Source organism: Lotus japonicus, chromosome 2, assembly GCF_012489685.1.
Source record: "Lotus japonicus ecotype B-129 chromosome 2, LjGifu_v1.2".
NCBI classification, from domain to species: Eukaryota; Viridiplantae; Streptophyta; class Magnoliopsida; order Fabales; family Fabaceae; genus Lotus; species Lotus japonicus.
The window spans coordinates 77990869-78009802 of NC_080042.1; the positions used below are offsets into that span (position 1 = coordinate 77990869).

General features: G+C 36.3%; 2 protein-coding genes across 2 annotated transcripts; both read left to right on the top strand.

The window, feature by feature from the left end:
• The first annotated feature begins 2158 nt into the window (after window positions 1–2158).
• LOC130739852 (transcription factor PRE6) lies at window positions 2159–3600 on the top strand. The gene is made up of 2 exons (XM_057592289.1): window positions 2159–2796; window positions 3183–3600. Exons 1-2 carry the CDS (start codon window positions 2668–2670, stop codon window positions 3333–3335), a joined length of 282 nt encoding a protein of 93 aa, XP_057448272.1. The 5' UTR covers window positions 2159–2667; the 3' UTR covers window positions 3336–3600.
• Window positions 3601–16183: 12583 nt separating this feature from the next.
• LOC130739853 (binding partner of ACD11 1) lies at window positions 16184–18934 on the top strand. Its single transcript, XM_057592290.1, has 5 exons — window positions 16184–16295; window positions 16391–16525; window positions 17853–17928; window positions 18053–18166; window positions 18259–18934. Exons 2-5 carry the CDS (start codon window positions 16407–16409, stop codon window positions 18685–18687), a joined length of 738 nt encoding a protein of 245 aa, XP_057448273.1. The 5' UTR covers window positions 16184–16295; window positions 16391–16406; the 3' UTR covers window positions 18688–18934.

Sequence of the window (18934 nt, forward strand, 5' to 3'; positions counted from 1 at the left end):
TATTATGCTTATATTATGAAATAAATGTATTTTTATAGATATTATTTATACAAACATTATTCATACATTGGTTTCGTAGTAAAAAAACATTGGTTATTCATGACTTTGCACGTAACTAAAAAACCAGTAAAAAAATTAGTATTACCACAGTGCTAGAAAATATAATAAACTGGTTGTGTAACAAGCTGCCACACGCAGAGAAGAAAATGTAAATTGGAAGTATAAATGGTGCCAAAGTGTGCGACCCATTCTGCAACAAGAACTAGCAAAAATTGAGGGAACGTGGGTTGACGAAACGTGGGTTAATAGAAGGGTAAATATGAAATTTCAATCCTAAATTTACTCACCCACTTTAACAACTTTCCTAGGAATCTTGCATACCCACCCTTGAAGCCAGGAATGCAGAGTTGCTGAAATGAACTAAAATTTTTTCCTCGGGAATATCTCATGCCTGGGTATCTTTTTTCCTAATCTTCTACCATGCAAACAAAGGAATCTTCATTCCCACACCCATCATTCCCGGGAATGTTTTATATACCCATGTAACAAACGCCCCCTTAGAAAACGTATTACTAACATTTCTCATATAAAAAAGGAATATGTAGTCAGTCAAACCATGGAATAAGAAAACCTGACTCACAAGTTATAAAAACTTCATATTAATTTTAGCACATATGATATGTGGATCATTTTGCGTCTATTTAAGTAATTTTACATTGTTGTAAAAATGATTTTACTTTATCCTATCCTTATTAACAATATTATATTTTAGATTTGGTTTTACTTTTGTAATCATTTTTCAAACACATTCATTTTTATAAACTTACCAAACTTAAAGAGATCAAGACAATACACAACAATATTTAACAAACGTTATTTATTATGATAGGGACCTGTACGTCTAGTAATTACACTATTCAATCACACTACGAACAATTTTATTTTTTCACATTTTTTACTACTATACAATGCATCTCTTTTAAAAAAATCAATGAAATTCAAATACAAAAAGAAAACTAAAAAATCCAACCCAACATCATTGGTCAAAACTAAATATGACTAGAATTTTGCAGGAGAAAGGATAAATTCTTGAAGTTCAACCGAAAACGTGAGTCCAAAGAAGTTAGCTTTTCAGCATACGCGTTGAAGTCCCTCCTAATATGATGGAAGGAGACATGTTACAGGCGAGTAGAGACTCCAATAATATCGACCAATAGATCTTCTAGGTGAAAGGAAGAAACCAGTAACTCTAACGAATAACATTTAATGAATCACTTTCGCAGACGACTTGACAATAACCTGCATATATTACAAATGTATATAATTAATTAAGAGTAAATTACAATTTTCAGTTTTTCACCGATGAAAGCTGATTTTAAAATTATTTACTTAGTTCTCAAAAGATCACGTCACCATATAGTTTAACTAGTAAATAATCATGTGATCTATATGTAATATTGTAATCTACCTCACCTAGTGCAAAAAAAAGGCATGGCTTGTTGTTTTTATTAGTTATAATAATGTTTGAAAGTTAATAAATCTCACGTCACTCTTGTAAAAAGAAAACATTTAATGAAAAAAGAAAACATTTAATGAAAAAAGAAAACATTTAATAATTATAGTTAGATATCTTGATCCTCTCAAAATCAAGTAGGTATCTCAAAAAGAATTGCAGGAGTTTATAATTTGTGAGTACACTTTCTTCAATATTATTAATTAGTTAATCAAGTGGGGTCCACTAAAAATATGAGATTCAAAAAATTAACCAATTAATAAAAGAGTGTTAAGAGAATTTTGTTTTTTTAATTGAGGTATATACATAATTTATCCAACTGTGAGATTAATCATTCACCTTACGATTATCATCACACTAAACGATGGAAATTGACTAATTTTTAATACATTTAAAATAATTGAAAATCGAACATTCAACCGAACCATCGGGTAAACTAGACGCTATGTCAATTGGTTAAAAAGAATTGAAAGAAAGAATTATTGATGATTAAAATGAATGACAGGGAAGTAGTAACATAACATGGGGTTGCGTGGTGAGACTGACACAGAGAGGACCCGCAACGTTGGGTGATAAACAAGCACAAGCACATTTTTGCTTAAGCCATTTGAAGTCTAATAACCCCAGTTAGGGAACACACGAACAAAGGACAGTATGGCGTATCCTCTTTCTCATTCCGAATCCGAATTCGAAATTCATTATCTCTCTTACTATCTCTCTCTCACACAAATTAACAAACAAACATTGAAAATCAAAGCCTATTAATAACTAGCCTAGCCCACTGCTTTCTCCCATGCACTTGTCCTCTTCAACTTCCAACACCCACATTCTCTCAACCAAGCTTTCTCTCATGGCTCCCCTTATCCCTCTGTCGTCCCTCACCTGCTGATCAGTACTATAACCACTTCCTTTCCCTCTTAAATTATATATAAATATTCCTCCCCTCCTCTTCCCCCATACCCATCTTTCTCAGAGATAACTTTTCATTCTTCTCTGACAACCCCCATTTCTTCCTCCATATCCCTCTCTCACTTCTTTACTACAACAATATAAATTATCTTCAACTTTATACAAATTATTCAGAGCTAGTAACTAGCAACAGCGAATATTTCTGACACGACGCACAGGCAAACAGAGGTTATTCTTAATTAACAATGCCTAGCAGAAGATCCCGTTCTAGACAATCCGGTGGTTCATCTGAGATCTCTGATGCTCAAATCACCGATCTCATCTCCAAGTTACAACAACTTATCCCTGAGCTTCGTGCAAGACGCTCCGACAAGGTAGAATAATTCATTTTCCTTTCACTCTCACTCTCTCTCTATCTCTATCTATTCCCTTCTCTCTCACACACGCAATTCTCACCTCATCACATGCACTAACAATGACATTTTCATCATGTTCTGTGGCCTTCATTCCCTCCTTTAATTTGCTAGATAAGTCACCCATTTGACATTTCCCTCCCTCTCATTCTCTCACTTCCCTATTTCTTTACACACAACTTGACTCACCCCACATGGACTAAACTTCAATAGCAACTAACAAACATTTATTTTATGGCTTTGTCTACTATGAACCAAGAAAAATTTAGTTCAGAACATGGTCTGGTCGACCATAAAATTTCCATTGATCTCATGTTTAATTATTCCTCAATCTTAATTTTTGTTAGGTTTCGGCTGCGAAGGTATTGCAGGAGACTTGCAACTATATAAAGAACTTGCATAGGGAGGTTGATGATTTGAGTGACCGGTTATCGGAGCTTTTGGCGACCACAGACTCCAACAGTGCTCAAGCAGCCATTATTAGGAGCTTACTCATGTAATACTAGTCTAGCTAGTGCATTTACTTGTCGTGTGCATGTCCATTTCTCACTTCTATTATGATCATTCTCTTACGTACCGGGTAGGTTAATTAATTTGGTTTGTAGACCAAGGGAAAAGGGCTACCTAGCTTGTTAGTCCTTAATTAATTAGCTTAATTTTATGTGACACTTTGTAGTAGTGATGATTATCATCATATCCTCATCATCATCATCAGCTTATATATATAGCTCTAAATAAAATGGACGACGTCTTTATGAGTTCTCATTAATTGTCAAAGTAGATAGATTATGTATTAATTTTGCATAATGATCGCCGCGTAAAGCATTCATATTATGAATTTAGATTGATTATCCAATTTGGAGGGTGCAATAGTTTGAGGTTTGATCTTAGTAATTTTCTTCTTATGAGAGAAACTGTGGAGTTTTTTTGTGTGGACCCAAGAAAAGGGTCATGGTTGAAGTGGACAGTGGGTTTTACATTACATGTGGGATTACCCCACCCCAATTTCGGTTACTTGTTCTTCGTCCAACCCGTGATATTAATGTTGGCGCTAGGACCACACTATAAAATAACTAACTCACCAGCCATCCAACCATCATCTCTGCCGCAGCTTCCTAGATTATTTGTGTAAATAGTTTTTTTTGGTTGCACCGAGTTATTCTCATTGCCGACAGTCATGAATTGACTTTCTCAAGATTCTAATATCATATATAATAAGTTGATAGGTATTTCTATCAACTTATTCTCTATACACACGGTTTATTTTTGAACTTTTAAATATATATTTAAGAAGTTCAGCTATCTATAAGTTGTGTTATAATTTATTTTCGATTTGTGTATGTATGTACTCTACGGATAATCACAAGATATATGTATATACTGTTGGCGAACAAAAAAGAAAAGGTATGGTGTATAAGTGTATTGGGTAGGTATACTCATTATTGAATGGAGTAAATTAAATATCTTCGTCCCCAGAACTAATTCAGCACATTCTCTAGTCAATTTTATCTTGCTGCAGTAAAGTGTGAAAACAAATACCATGACCCCACATGCCTGCAGGTACCATTCTCATGCAATATGTGGTAGGGGAAGGTTATTTCACATTGTCTCCCCACCCCAAAACTATAATTTTCATTATGATATATAGGGTCGGCTACTTTATAGTCTCTGAAAAGATGTTATTAAAATTTAGGATTTTTTTAAGCAAAATAGATGATTGAGCTCAGTTTCATAGAATTTTGGATGTCTGACCCTACCTCAATAAACTAGTGTTAAAGGTGATGCTTGTTTTTCGAATAATGTTATGTTCACACCTCTAAGATGAGGTGGAGAGCAGTGTTATTAAACTCGGCTCGAACCGGCCGGTTTGACCGGTTGAGCCGGGAACCGAACCCTTTGTCGGTTCGAGCCGAGCATCGGATCGGCCATGCAAGCCGCCCGGTGTGAACCGGAGAGACCCGGCCAGTTCGGTTAAAAAATCGGTGACTCGACCACTTACGGTTGGACCGGTCAGTTATTTTAAGAAAAAAAAACTCCAAGTCATTTCACAGTAGGGTTACTTATCTCGGCATCCTTCTTCAGTTCTTCTTCTAAGCCTTATGCTGGTTCCTTTCACCTAGGCCAGCTGTCGCTGCCCGTCGCCGCTCCACCACTCCACCACCTTGCTTCGTTCTTCTTCTTCTTCTTGGAAGGTATGCTTCTTCTCCTTTCATAATTTTATTCCAAGCAACAAAGATAAAGTGGGTCGATAAAAGAAGGTAGAATTCGAATTTGAGAAAGCATTTAAGCTCTCATTCAAGCCAGCCGAAATCTGTGGAGAAATATAAGGGGGCTAGAAAAGGAAATAACATGATTGCGCATCCTCATACAGAAACAGCAACAATAGATATGCAATAATTTCCAATTCAATGAAGGAGTCAATTATGGATCTGCAATGAATGGTGAACCCTGGGAATGGAAAGAAAAGACCAAGAAGGGAAATTGCCAAAAGAATGGAAGAGAGTGTCCCAAAGGCTTGCGAATTATGTACCAAGAAAAAGGCCTGGGAATTAAAAGTTAAAACACTACCATAAGGCATAAAGTGATAAAAAAAATGGTAGCTAGTAGTCTAGTATTATAAAAAATTTTACTTTTTTTAGCGTGTACCGAGCAGTGTTCGACCGGGAACCGAACCCCTTACCGGTTCGAGTCACACATTGGATCGGCCATGCAATTGAACCGTTATGAACCAGAATGACTCGACCGGTTTAGACAAAAAACCGGTGACTCAATTGTAAGGTTGGACCGGCGAGTCAATTCTTTTCAAAAAAAAAAAAGTCAAACGACATCGATGAACAAGAGAAGTTACAGGAATGAAACCCAGAAATAAGAAAAAGGAAGAAGCAAGAACAGCCCAGAAGAAGCAAACATAGGATGCAAAACAGAGTAGTATCCCAGTTAAAAAGAGAGGAGCACATAGGGAACAGTCAAAACTCCAACGCTTGGGAAAAGATTAGATCCTTAGTTCAATGCTCTTGCCATGATCGTCAGAATGCTTCAATAAAAAAGTCATCTTCCTATTAGTGTGTTGTGTTTTACACAACTGGGGACTCCTCCTTGTAGTCGATTAAAAAACAAAACCAGATCTGAATGAAGGGATGAAGGGTTGCGCACAGTTTATGCCTTTGTGGTTACTGGTTAGGGTTTCACCTTATTATTTACTAGTATGGGTTGTATGTTTTTTTTGTTGAAAAGAATCCCAAATCCAAGGCTTTAATTTCTTAAAAAATGTTTCAGGCCTAATTCCTTGATGTTGGTTTTAAATAAATTATATAAAAATAAATTAATGTTTATAAGATTATATATAATGTATTAGATGTTATATACAATTAATTTTTTCTCACTTGTTATGTTATATTATGAAATTAAAATTTTTGAGTAGACACCGAGTCAAACGGTTCAACCATTGACTCACCGGTTGAACCATTGACCTATTGACCCAGTCCCTTCACCGAGTTGATCTCTGGGTCGAGTCTGATAACACTACCGAATCAAACGGTTCAACTAGTGATCCAGTGGTTCGACCAATGACCCATTGACCCAGTGCCCTGACCGAGTCGATCATCGGGTCTAGTTTTAATAACACTGGTGGAGAGAGGTGGATGAGGAGAGAGATAGGAAGAAAAGAAAAAGTAAGAGAGAGAAAGTATGAGATGTGATAGATGATAAGAGAAGAGAGATAGAAATACAAATGAGTGAAAATAAAATGTTTAGAAAATGAGGTGTGTATATATCATTGTTGTTGTTTTTCTATATATAAGAGGTATTATTTTGTTGTATCTCTAGTAAATGTAATTCTCAACATATATAATAACTGATATGATTGTCCCTCAATTTTTTTATCAGTTCTTTTGTAACATCAATTTACACTAAAAGATGACTAAACTGATGATCCTTTTCATCTTTCAAGGATGAAACATTTAGACGCTAAAGCCTAAAGGGACCAACCAGATACCTCTCATAAATTTTACTTAATACATTGGTGTAGAAAATTTCTGCAAATAATCCACAAAATTTTCAAATTCTTATGTCATGAATCGTATGATTAATGTGGCGGAGTCCAATCAAACGACACTTATGTACTACACTACTACATTAAGTAAATAGGAGAAGACAAACCTCATATAAGCATAAATGAATAATGATACAATGCTTCATAATAAAACACTACAATATATGCTCAAATATCCTAACTAACAAAACATTTTAGTTTATCAAAACCCATAACAGAACCCATTTATTCATTTTCTAATATTAAAAACTGGAAATTGTTTTCCAAGACATCAAACAGGCTCTGTCACTACTCACTAGATTGTTTTGGTCAACAAGCCAAACCAACTGTTTTTTTTGGTCAATGCCAAACCAACTAGTCTTTTTTTTTTGGACAAACCAAACCAACTATTCAAGTTATTATTAATGTCAAGTTGGGCTTAGGCCCGGTAGACTTTTAAAGTTTGTCAAGAAGCCCAAAGGCCTAGGCCAGAGACAGCACGAAGTGACCCCTGACGCTAGCGCCATCACCAGAATCCCCACGCCAATGAGATTGTGGTCGGCATACGGCACGTCAAGAGTGAAATTAATCAGCCACATCACACTCCACACAGTTGGGACAACACAAAAATAAGCTCCGAAAATGATGATTGACGAATGTCCTACCGACGGGTTGAAGCTCACGAATTTGAGCTCGAACATGCTGGAATCAAACACAAGCTTCACCAAACCTTAAGAACGCAATGTTTGTGTGCCACAACTGGGTGTGATAAGTCACATATCGTGACTGGGTTGTCGTTTACCCTTGTAGAGAAATCTCGGTCGGGACGCGATTTTTTATCGGGACGTGAATTTTGAGTGATTTGATCCGTTTAATCACCCATTTGCCATGGAACGAGGTGAAAAGCTAGCCCAAACAGCTCAGGGGGGCATCCCATAGCATCTCTGAAAATTCCACGTTGGGCTGAACCACTTATTTCGAAGGAAATGAACCATCAACTACTACTTAAATAATAGTGTTAAACCAGTTCACCAACCAACTTGTTTTCACTTTATATCTTTTCACTCACATTTTTATTTTTACCATAAGTGCATGTTTGGAGCATATTGTCCCTTCATTTTACAACCATAGCCTAATTCACTCTCTTCCGTGTGAGAGGTGCGAAATGATTATCATGAATCACATTCAGGTTTCATCTCCTCTGTTGATGAAACCTTTCAGTTTTAGAGCATCAAAACCACTCCCTCCATTCAAATGCCGTTGTACCACGAGCTCCGACGAGGAGAAGAACGCGAGCGGCAGCAACAATCTCAACGACGCGCTGTCTGGGATAGTGGGCTCGCAAGTTGAAGAGCTCTTGAGCAGGAAGGAAAACAGGGTTATGCTCGATGGGTTAGAGAAAGCTTCGCAAAGGGTTGAAATCGCTAAGTCACAACTTGCTATGATTGAACAACAAGAACTTGTTGTGAAGCAGTTCCAGGATTACATTGACCAGTTTGAAAACAAAGCTTCTGAGGTACCTTGTAACTTTTCTTTGTGTTTTTCTTCATGAGCATTTGATAAGTGCCAATTTTACGTAGTTTTCCATTGTTATTAAGGCACTTATCTATGTGATTTATGGAAATTATCTTGCAAATTGACTCTCTTTTGATTAGAATGTGTTTAAATGGAGATCCAATCTCAATTGTTGTTGTAGGGACATGAATCTAGTGAAGAGATGAAGATTTGGTGAAAAGATAAAGAGTTTTGGAAGGTTTGGGAAAAATCAGCTGAGCCCTTTAAAAGCCAGCTGAGCTCCTTTTATCCTGTCAGAAAAGGGCTGAGCGGCCAAGAAAGGGGCTGAGCGTCTTCAAGGCGGTTAAAGAAAACCCATCCCTAAAGTAACAGGGCGCTGAGCGGCCAGAAAAGGGGCTGAGCGGTCGTGCCAGATTTGCCATTTAAAAGGAAATTTTAAAGCAGAACAGAGGAGAACTCTTTGGACCAGAACTGAAACCCACAACTTAGGGAAAGATAGAACTCGAAGGAGAGCATCAAGGGAGGTATAGGAGACTTGGGAGAAGGCTTTGGAGCCGATTTCATCGCCGGGGAATCGTCACGTATTCGGTTTTTCATCGTTCTTCTTCTCTTTTATGATTGTAAAGCTATCCATGGAAATGGATAGCTAATTTCTCATTTGTTGGGATTAGAACTAGTTGTTTTGATGCTCATGTAATCTATTTGATTTCCTTTCATGCAAATTTCATGTTTCTATGCTAAAGAATCAATGGTTTTCTCTTTTGCTTCATGCTACATCTTAGGTTTGATCCCCTTGGGTATTTTGATTGATTCAAACTTGTATAGGGAACTCACACGTTCTTGAGTCTGAACTAGAGTTAATCATATGTTTCTTTTCCATGATTCAATGATTTTTACCTTGTGCTTCATGCTTGTTTTGGATTGATCACCTAGAACATGAATTTAGATTTAATAGGATGGTGGGAACTAACTATTTAAATCTGAATTAGGTAAAAGCATCTAATGATTCTAAGGTCTAGGGATAGGGTTAGATCATTAGTCTATTCAAACATCTATGCTTAATGCTACTCACTATTGTTAATCGATCAAGGGATTGAGGGTTAATATAGCTGAGTTGATAATTTTCTACGCCGGGGGACTGGGTAGTAAGATAAGAAATGGTGGGAGGAATCAATTTCATAGAACTATATTTGTATATGAATCAATAGAATACATAGAGGTCAGACAACAAAACTCTAATCTCAGCAAAACTATCTACCTTGGTGAATCCAACTCTTTTATCTTCTTTATTTATGTTTTTATGTTTTTAAACAAACACCCAATATATTTGTAAACCATCATTTAAGTCTGTTAGCTATTGAACGGCATAAGTATTACACCTCCCTGTGGATACGACAAAACCCTTTACTATACTACAATTGAGTCTTGAGAGATTCAACGTAGAGTGGTAAAAAATCTTTCAACAAATTGGCGTCGTTGCCGGGGAGGTGTGCCAATACTAATTGCATTGCAATAGTTTTCATTCTTGAATGATTGTGAATATAGTGTATAGTTTTTGTTTTCAGTTTAACTTTCCTTGTTGTTACTAATCTCTTGTGTTAGTTAGCTAGTTCAAGAGGAGAAGCAACAAGAAGCTTCTGAATCACTACTTTCAAAATGTTTCAATCGTCTCAAACATACTATCCCTCCGAAGAGGATAGGATTTCTAAGCTTGAGGATACATTGGTGCAATTTATGCAATTGTCAATGATTAATCAAAGGAATACTGAGGCTTCCATCAAGAACTTGGAGGATCAATTGGGAAAGCTAGCTAACATGGTAGCTGAACATGGAAGAGGAATTGTTGAAGCACAAGTGGAAGAAAGTGAGGAAGAAGAAGAAAAATCAAAAAAAGAAGAAAGAGATCCAACCCTTCACCACTTACCGATTCCTTCAAGCCCTCCACAGGTAAAACATGATGAGGATGAGGTAAGCGTTGAAGATTTTGATAGCATATCACATCACCAATGCAATGATGAAATTATTAATGTTGAGCATATTGACTCTGTATTTGGTGATAGGTTTGATGAACAAGTTCCATCAAATTCTTCAAAGAACTTTAAATTTTCATTCATTCATATGCATGTAAATACCTTGGCATGTGAGTTGAATGTAGGTGAATTGGGTTTGATTGAGAAAAGAAAGAAAAAGAATGAGTTTTTGATGGCTTGGAAATACTTTGTTAGAAAATTAGATGAAATCCAAGTCAAAAGGCCTAAAAAAAGGAAGGGGTTATACTATAATCCTTGTTTGTGGTCACCATGATAGTGCTAGCATCAAGCTAATGACGTTAAACAAGCGCTTCCTGGGAGGCAACCCAGTGTTTTTATTGCTTTTGTTATATTTATGTTTTTATGTGTTTTAGTAAGTGGTAGTGTGATTTTGTGAAGCTTTGATTAATTGTGTGCTTTAAGGTGCTTCACAAGTTTTGATAGATATATTGAGTGTGTTCATAAGCTTTGGAAGCAACGAAAATGATAAACTTTGAATTTGAGGAGGTGACTTGTGAAAATGCATGAAATTTGAATGGAATTTGGATCATGTGAAATTTCTGTTCAAAATTTGAGTTTAGGGGTTGCTACAGGTTCAACTAAGTGTTTATCATGCATATGGATTGATGGTATGCAAGATTTGTATGAATTGTAAAATCTGAGGTATGTGGTTGTGTGGTCTTAAGTGAAAAACAAGTCCCACTATGGTATTTTCTTCATAAACTGTGCAAAGTTTCTTCCTATTGCTTGTGAACCATCTCATAATGTGTTTTGAATGTCGTTTTTCAAGTTTTAGGATAAGTTTTAGTGAACTTCTTGATGGTGTGATGGAATTGCAAAAATGAAGGTCTATTTGTGATTGTCATGTCCATGGAGTGAGTTATGATGCCATGCGCTTCAATTGTGTATCTAAAAGCTCTCAACAAGTTTTAAATAATGTTAATATATCGTTTTGAGGCCTAGCATGAAGGAAATGTAAGAAGTTCAAAATATAAGGTATTGAGTTGTGAAATAAGTGAAATTTGACCCTAAATGGAGCTTAGAGTGACTTTTGTGCGAAATGTGCTTCAATTTCTAATCTTAAGTTATGCACAAGTTTCATAGGGTATATAAATGTGTTTGAACCAAATGGCATGTGTTAAAATTGTTTAAATCAAAATTTGGCCTATTGAGTTGTGGAAATGCATGAAACTTGACTTTGAAGCTTGGATTGTAAATCACTGATGAATTGAGCTTGAGTGTTGATTTTTAAGGCTTAGACGTGTTTCATATGATGAATGGATGTGAAAGAATCAATTGGCATGCTCTGAAAATTGAAAACTCAAAATTTGACCTACCCACTTGTGATTTAAGAGAGTTTTGAGTTCTTGTGAAAATTGTCAATTTGATCTTTTGATTTTGGATTTGTGATTGAAAATTTAGTTTGAAAAAGATTTGAGCAAGTTTAAATGAGTGTTTAGAGTGTATGAGTGAAGGTGAGGAGTGAAAACTTAGTCTAGAACAAGCATTGGATATAGCACTTGTGAAAAACCAGATTTTTCAACTGCAACACCATTAAGCAGGTCTTATTTCTGTCCAAAACACGCTTAGCGTGTTATTTGGGGTGCTTAGCGCCCTGAATTTTGCAAAGCATAATGGATTCACTGCCATTTTAGCGCTCTGCGCTAGGTTTGGGCGCTCAGCGCCACCCCTGAAACAGCAATACATGCTTTACTTCAAATGTACATAACTTCTTCATTTCTTATCGGGTTTAAGCAAATGACCACTCTTTGGAAAGATCTTGAAGTCTATTTTCATATGAACTTGAGTTTTTACTATTATAACACTTTTATTTTCTCATTTATCTCTTGTATTCTAACATGTTTCAAGTGACTGTAAGGCAGATTAACAATAAAATCATACAGTTTGGCCTGAGGACAGTCCATTTCTCAAGGAGGGAGTGAGACATCAAGGATTTGAGTAGTGATCTTGGATTCAAAGCATTCACATCATGAGGGAGCCCACTTTACCTTGTTTTTAGTTTCTTTCTGATAGTATAGTTTTTTTTCTATAGATAGCACTTGTGCCCTAGATTTCATGTTTCTCTGACTGTTTTCAATACTAGCATGACTATTGTGAGAATCCCTTGATCTGTACTTAAAATGAATTGATTTTAGTGATTCTATGATAGAAGTTGTGTTTGCACTCATTGATGTCATGACTAGATATGATTGCATTATTCACTTGGAATTCTTGAAGCATAACAAGAAAATTACTTGAAAATCAGGGTTATTTGAAACTTTTTAGCCTGTGAGGGAGTGTTCCTATACACTATGAGTTGAGAGAGCATCACTTCTTTGCATGGTTGATTTTGTTTGAGTCACTGATATCATTGGCTGCATGGAATTGATAGGAAAGGATCAAGGCATATTTTGTTATGTATATATAGCTACTTAGCTAAATAGCCTTCCTATTTCAATAGAAGTCCATTTGTTACCCCTTTGAGCCTGAATGTTGAATGTTTTGTGTATTGTTCTTCACTATAACCCTAAGCCTAAAAGAAAAACAACGACTTTCCTAAGCTCGATAGGCTAAGAGAGCATTCACTAGTGTGAGTTGTATGCAAGTTGGGGGGAGAAGGCTCTTGAGCTGAATTTTTTGCGCAATTTCAGATTCAATGTATTTGTAAATATTTTCAAATGTGAGTATGCTTGAAAAGAAAAAAAAAGGGCAAAAATAGAAAGAAAGAAAAAAGAAAAAAAAATGCAACAAGAACAAAAAGAGAATAAAGAAGAGATTGATGAGAAAACAAAGGGTTGAGTTGAATTGAACATGGTGAATGGGAGTTGGTTTAAAGCAAGTTGAGGGGAGTGAATATCATGAATGTAAAGTGTGATTTCTCTCTTGCCTTGTTGAGTTTATTTGCATATCCTGAAAAACAAAACTCTTTGAAGCCTAGCCTCATTACAACCCTGTAAAGACCTTAGTGATCCTTGATTTCACATGTAGTTTTGATGATTGAGGAGACAAGTAACAATCTTGACTTATGTGATTCAGTGATGTACATGAGCGAAACACAGACCTTGCCTGATTTACATGCTATATCCTGACTCGATTGAGTGGTTCCCTGATCAAGAGTAATTGACTGCATGCCTATTGAGTTTCAGGTTGCATAAGTAGTTGTATTAATGTCATGCATTCTCTTGTGGGCATCATGTTTCTGTTTTGGATCATTGATTCAATCTTTGTGAGATCTTGCAAATTGAGCTTTGAAAAAGTTTAAGTCATGCTTGTTTGATTTAAGTCATTACCTTTTGTTTGAGGACAAACAAAGTGCTAAGTTGGGGGGAGTTGATAAGTGCCAATTTTACGTAGTTTTCCATTGTTATTAAGGCACTTATCTATGTGATTTATGGAAATTATCTTGCAAATTGACTCTCTTTTGATTAGAATGTGTTTAAATGGAGATCCAATCTCAATTGTTGTTGTAGGGACATGAATCTAGTGAAGAGATGAAGATTTGGTGAAAAGATAAAGAGTTTTGGAAGGTTTGGGAAAAATCAGCTGAGCCCTTTAAAAGCCAGCTGAGCTCCTTTTATCCTGTCAGAAAAGGGCTGAGCGGCCAAGAAAGGGGCTGAGCGTCTTCAAGGCGGTTAAAGAAAACCCATCCCTAAAGTAACAGGGCGCTGAGCGGCCAGAAAAGGGGCTGAGCGGTCGTGCCAGATTTGCCATTTAAAAGGAAATTTTAAAGCAGAACAGAGGAGAACTCTTTGGACCAGAACTGAAACCCACAACTTAGGGAAAGATAGAACTCGAAGGAGAGCATCAAGGGAGGTATAGGAGACTTGGGAGAAGGCTTTGGAGCCGATTTCATCGCCGGGGAATCGTCACGTATTCGGTTTTTCATCGTTCTTCTTCTCTTTTATGATTGTAAAGCTATCCATGGAAATGGATAGCTAATTTCTCATTTGTTGGGATTAGAACTAGTTGTTTTGATGCTCATGTAATCTATTTGATTTCCTTTCATGCAAATTTCATGTTTCTATGCTAAAGAATCAATGGTTTTCTCTTTTGCTTCATGCTACATCTTAGGTTTGATCCCCTTGGGTATTTTGATTGATTCAAACTTGTGTAGGGAACTCACACGTTCTTGAGTCTGAACTAGAGTTAATCATATGTTTCTTTTCCATGATTCAATGATTTTTACCTTGTGCTTCATGCTTGTTTTGGATTGATCACCTAGAACATGAATTTAGATTTAATAGGATGGTGGGAACTAACTATTTAAATCTGAATTAGGTAAAAGCATCTAATGATTCTAAGGTCTAGGGATAGGGTTAGATCATTAGTCTATTCAAACATCTATGCTTAATGCTACTCACTATTGTTAATCGATCAAGGGATTGAAGGTTAATATAGGGAGTTGATAATCTTCTACACCGGTGGACTGGGTAGTAAGATAAGAAATGGTGGGAGGAATCAATTGCATAGAACGATATTTGTATGTGAATCAATAGAATACATAGAGGTCAAACAACGAAACTCTAATCCCAGCAAAACTATCTACCTTGGTGAATTCAACTACTTTACCTGCTTTCTTACTATTTTCATGTTCTTAAACAAACCCCTAATATCTCTGTTAACCATCATTTGAGTATGTTAGCTATTGAACGGCATAAGTATTACACCTCCTTGTGGATACGACAAAACCCTTTACTATACTACAATTGAGTCTTGAGAGATTCAAACGTAGAGTGGTAAAAAAATCTTTCAACAAATTGGCGCCGTTGCATTCAGCAGCCAAAATACCAGGATAGAAAATTGAGAGTTGAGGTGAATTTTGTTATTTGGTTTAGAAATTTTAGGATACAGGCTGTGTCCCAGGTTAAGATAGGGTAAGATTCTGAGCCAAATAACATTTATGGAAGATTTACTTTTGTTTTATTGAAAGGGATTAGTAGCAAGTTTGGCTTAACTTCTCTTATTTCGGAATCAATTGTGACTTGTGACACCTAGAGGCTACTCACAGTGATTGTCCTCACAATTGATTTTGACTTTAGAATCAAATGTAGAGGGATTCCCGAACATGGATTAAGTAAACTTGTGTCGGATACCTTATTCAAACTCATTTAGTGCTTCTGTCGTCAGTGGCTCACAAGTTAGATAGGAGTGAAAATGATGTCATTGTCAATAATATTCCTCATGGTTTGATTTTTTATTGAGCTCAATGGCATAGTGTCCATATTATAGCCGACCTCACTTAGTGAGATAAGGCTTTTACTTAAGTAAATTCTTATGTCATGAATCGTAGGATTAATGTGACGGAGTCCAATCAAACGACACTTATGTACTACACTACTACATTAAGTAAATAGGAGAAGACAAACCTCATATAAGCACAAATGAGTAATGATACAATGCTTCATAATAAAACACTACAATATATGCTCAAATATCATAACTAACAAAACATTTTAGTTTATCAAAACCCATAAAGAACCCATTTATTCATTTTCTAATATTAAAAACTGGAAATCGCTCTCCAAGACATCAAACAGGCTCTGTCACTACTCACTAGATTGTTTTGGTCAACAAGGCAAACCAACAATTTTTTTGGTCAATGCCAAACCAACTAGTCTTTTTTTTTGGACAAACCAAACCAACTATTGAAGTTATTATTAATGTCAAGTTGGGCTTAAGCCTGGTAGACTTTTAAAGTTTGTCAAGAAGCCCAAAGGCCCAGGCCCAGGCCCAGGATAGAACTGAAACCCAACAGTATTTCTATCAGAACCCCAAGGTAGTTAGGTACTCTTTTTCAGAAACAGTGAGAGTGAGAGTCTTGGTGAATCGCGCTGTTCCAAATTCCAATTCCATCATTTTCTTCGATCTGAAAATTCTGAACACTGGTGCGTGCATCTGATTCATAACGTATAAATTATTTTTCTTTTCTATTGATATTTCAGTTTCTTATTGTGGTGTATGCACTTTGTTGTGATTTCAGTGTTGAGCTGAAAAACATGGATTCCGGTGGTGGATACACTGTAGAAGTCACAGGTCTCTCACCCAATGCCACTGAAAAAGATGTCCATGACTTCTTTTCTTTCTCTGGTGCCATTCAGCATGTTGAAATTATCAGGCAAGTCTTTATAATCATGTGCTTAATGTGATAATTACTAACTATTGATGATTTTTAATTTTTTTCATATTTTATGGCTTAGCTTAATTTTTTTGCAGTATTTTGAAATTTATGCATTTAAATTATTGGTCACTTCTTTCTTGAGGGATGAGTTTGTAGAGGCTATCCATGATTAACTAGTTGTAAAATGAATCAATTAGGCTAATTAACTGATTATTAAACTAGCTAGAATAGACTGTTACTGATTTGGTTGGTGATGCGGCATCTGCTAACTAGACTAGCTGTAGTGAATTGTGGAAGCAAGGCAGACTGGCAGAGGTTATTGAACTGAATTGCTGTTGAATTATAAGCCAGTGTTCTATTCATCAACCAGGCTGCGACCGAACCTAACCCATTTCCAAATGTGTCTGGAGTCTGAACGAGACTTCCTAGCACTTGATTTTTAGGTTAAATAGTTCCTATAGTTTTACCTGATTTGGATTTGGTCCTTCAAGTTGTTTCCCCCCCTAATATTGGTCACTTAGGGTGTGTTTGGGAGTCTTTAGGGGAGGGGAGGGGAGGGTAAGAGAGGGAGACAGGAAGTAAGCCCTTACTTATTTGGAAGTAACAAATTCCCCAAAACCCCCCAATTTGGGGGAACTAAAAAAATATATCTAAAAGATGATTCTTGAGGGGTTTTAGAAATATTCCAAAGCCTTTCCTCATAAGCCAACCATTTTTCAAAACTCAACTCACAAACACACTCTTAGGGACCAACATTTTAATAATTATTCGTTTAAGACCTATAATTTACAAGTAAGAACTATATTATGGGCTAAAACCCATGTGAGTGAAAAATATTAGAACGTGTAATTTAGTGGTTGATGCTTAATTTCAAATGATTGCAAATGCTGGGATGACTATCTTAAAAAATAAATATAGGGACCAAACTCAACATAGGGAGAAACTGTAAAGATTAACTGTGGTCTGGAACCTAATTTTCTTTTTAATTTCTTACTATTTTTGTTCCATAGCTTACCGTTGCGTAATGTATGATTTTTAGTCTGGAAACAAATTCCATGACACATTTTGGGGATGACTTTAAATACTAATTATGAGTGTTTGAATTAGTTATGAGGCCTATTAGCTTTCCTGATGGGTTTATTTGAATTTTCCTGTTTGAATAAGGGGATTGAGCATTGATGTTTCATGTTTGGTAATATCTGTTGGGTAGCTGAGCTGAAATCACTTGCACTGCCAGAGTTTACCATAATTTGTTTAATATATTCTTTAATTTTTTGCATGGTATTTTGAATTTGATATGGTACTTGTTTATTGTCGAGGGCAGGTCTGGTGATTATGCTTGTACAGCTTATGTTACCTTTAAAGATGCATATTCTCAAGAAACTGCATGCTTGCTCAGTGTAAGTATTTATCTAGCTCATACATAAGATTGGGGCTCGAATGATCTCGCAGTCTACTGATCATCAAGTTGCCTCAATGATGAGTTTGGTTCTTTGTCCCCTTCTTGACAATCTGTTATTTTAGGGAGCCACTATTTTAGATCAACGTGTATGCATAACACGCTGGGGGAACTATGAAGATGCATACGATTTTTGGAACCGGCCCTCTTATAGTCATGAAGAGGAGAGAACTTCAACTGTATGTATCTGTATTTCTTTCAATGGGGCTAATGTTTATGACCTTCTCTGCTCATGGTCTAACATTCAATGTTTTAACTTGTTCTCTTTTAGACACCGCATAGTAATCAATTTGTTTCCTCTGCTGGAGAAGCAGTCACTGTGGCTCAAGAAGTCGTGAAGACCATGTTAGCAAAAGGATATGTTCTCAGTAAAGATGCATTAACAAAGGCTAAAGACTTTGACGAGTCCCATCAGGTTTCTGCCACTGCAACCGCAAAGGTTTCTGAACTGAGCCGGAGAATTGGCCTCAGTGAAAAGATATCAGCAGGTGTTGAAGCTGTTAAATATGTGGATCAGATGTATAATGTCTCTGGAACAACCAAGGCAGCTGCTTCCGCGACAGGAAGATCAGTAGCGTCGGCTGCAAGCACTGTGGTCAATAGTAGCTATTTTTCAAAGGGAGCCTTGTGGGTGTCAGGTGCTCTAACCCGAGCAGCTCAAGTTACTTCTGATTTGGGTACTCGTGGTGGCAGGCAGTAAGACTTTGAAACAATTCCTCTCTTGTATATCTTGCATATATGTTTGCATTTGTTAAATAGCTTTTGTAACTCTGGTTAATAAATTGTTATACTGTTGCAGTAGCTAGTGCATGTAACTAAGAATATATATGTCTAGTGTGCACCTAAACAGATCACCATGAAATTAAACCTTCGCTAGCTCTACTTAACACCACCTACATATAAGATATTTCTATTAATTGCATAAGTTATTTTCTTTTAAAAGCTAA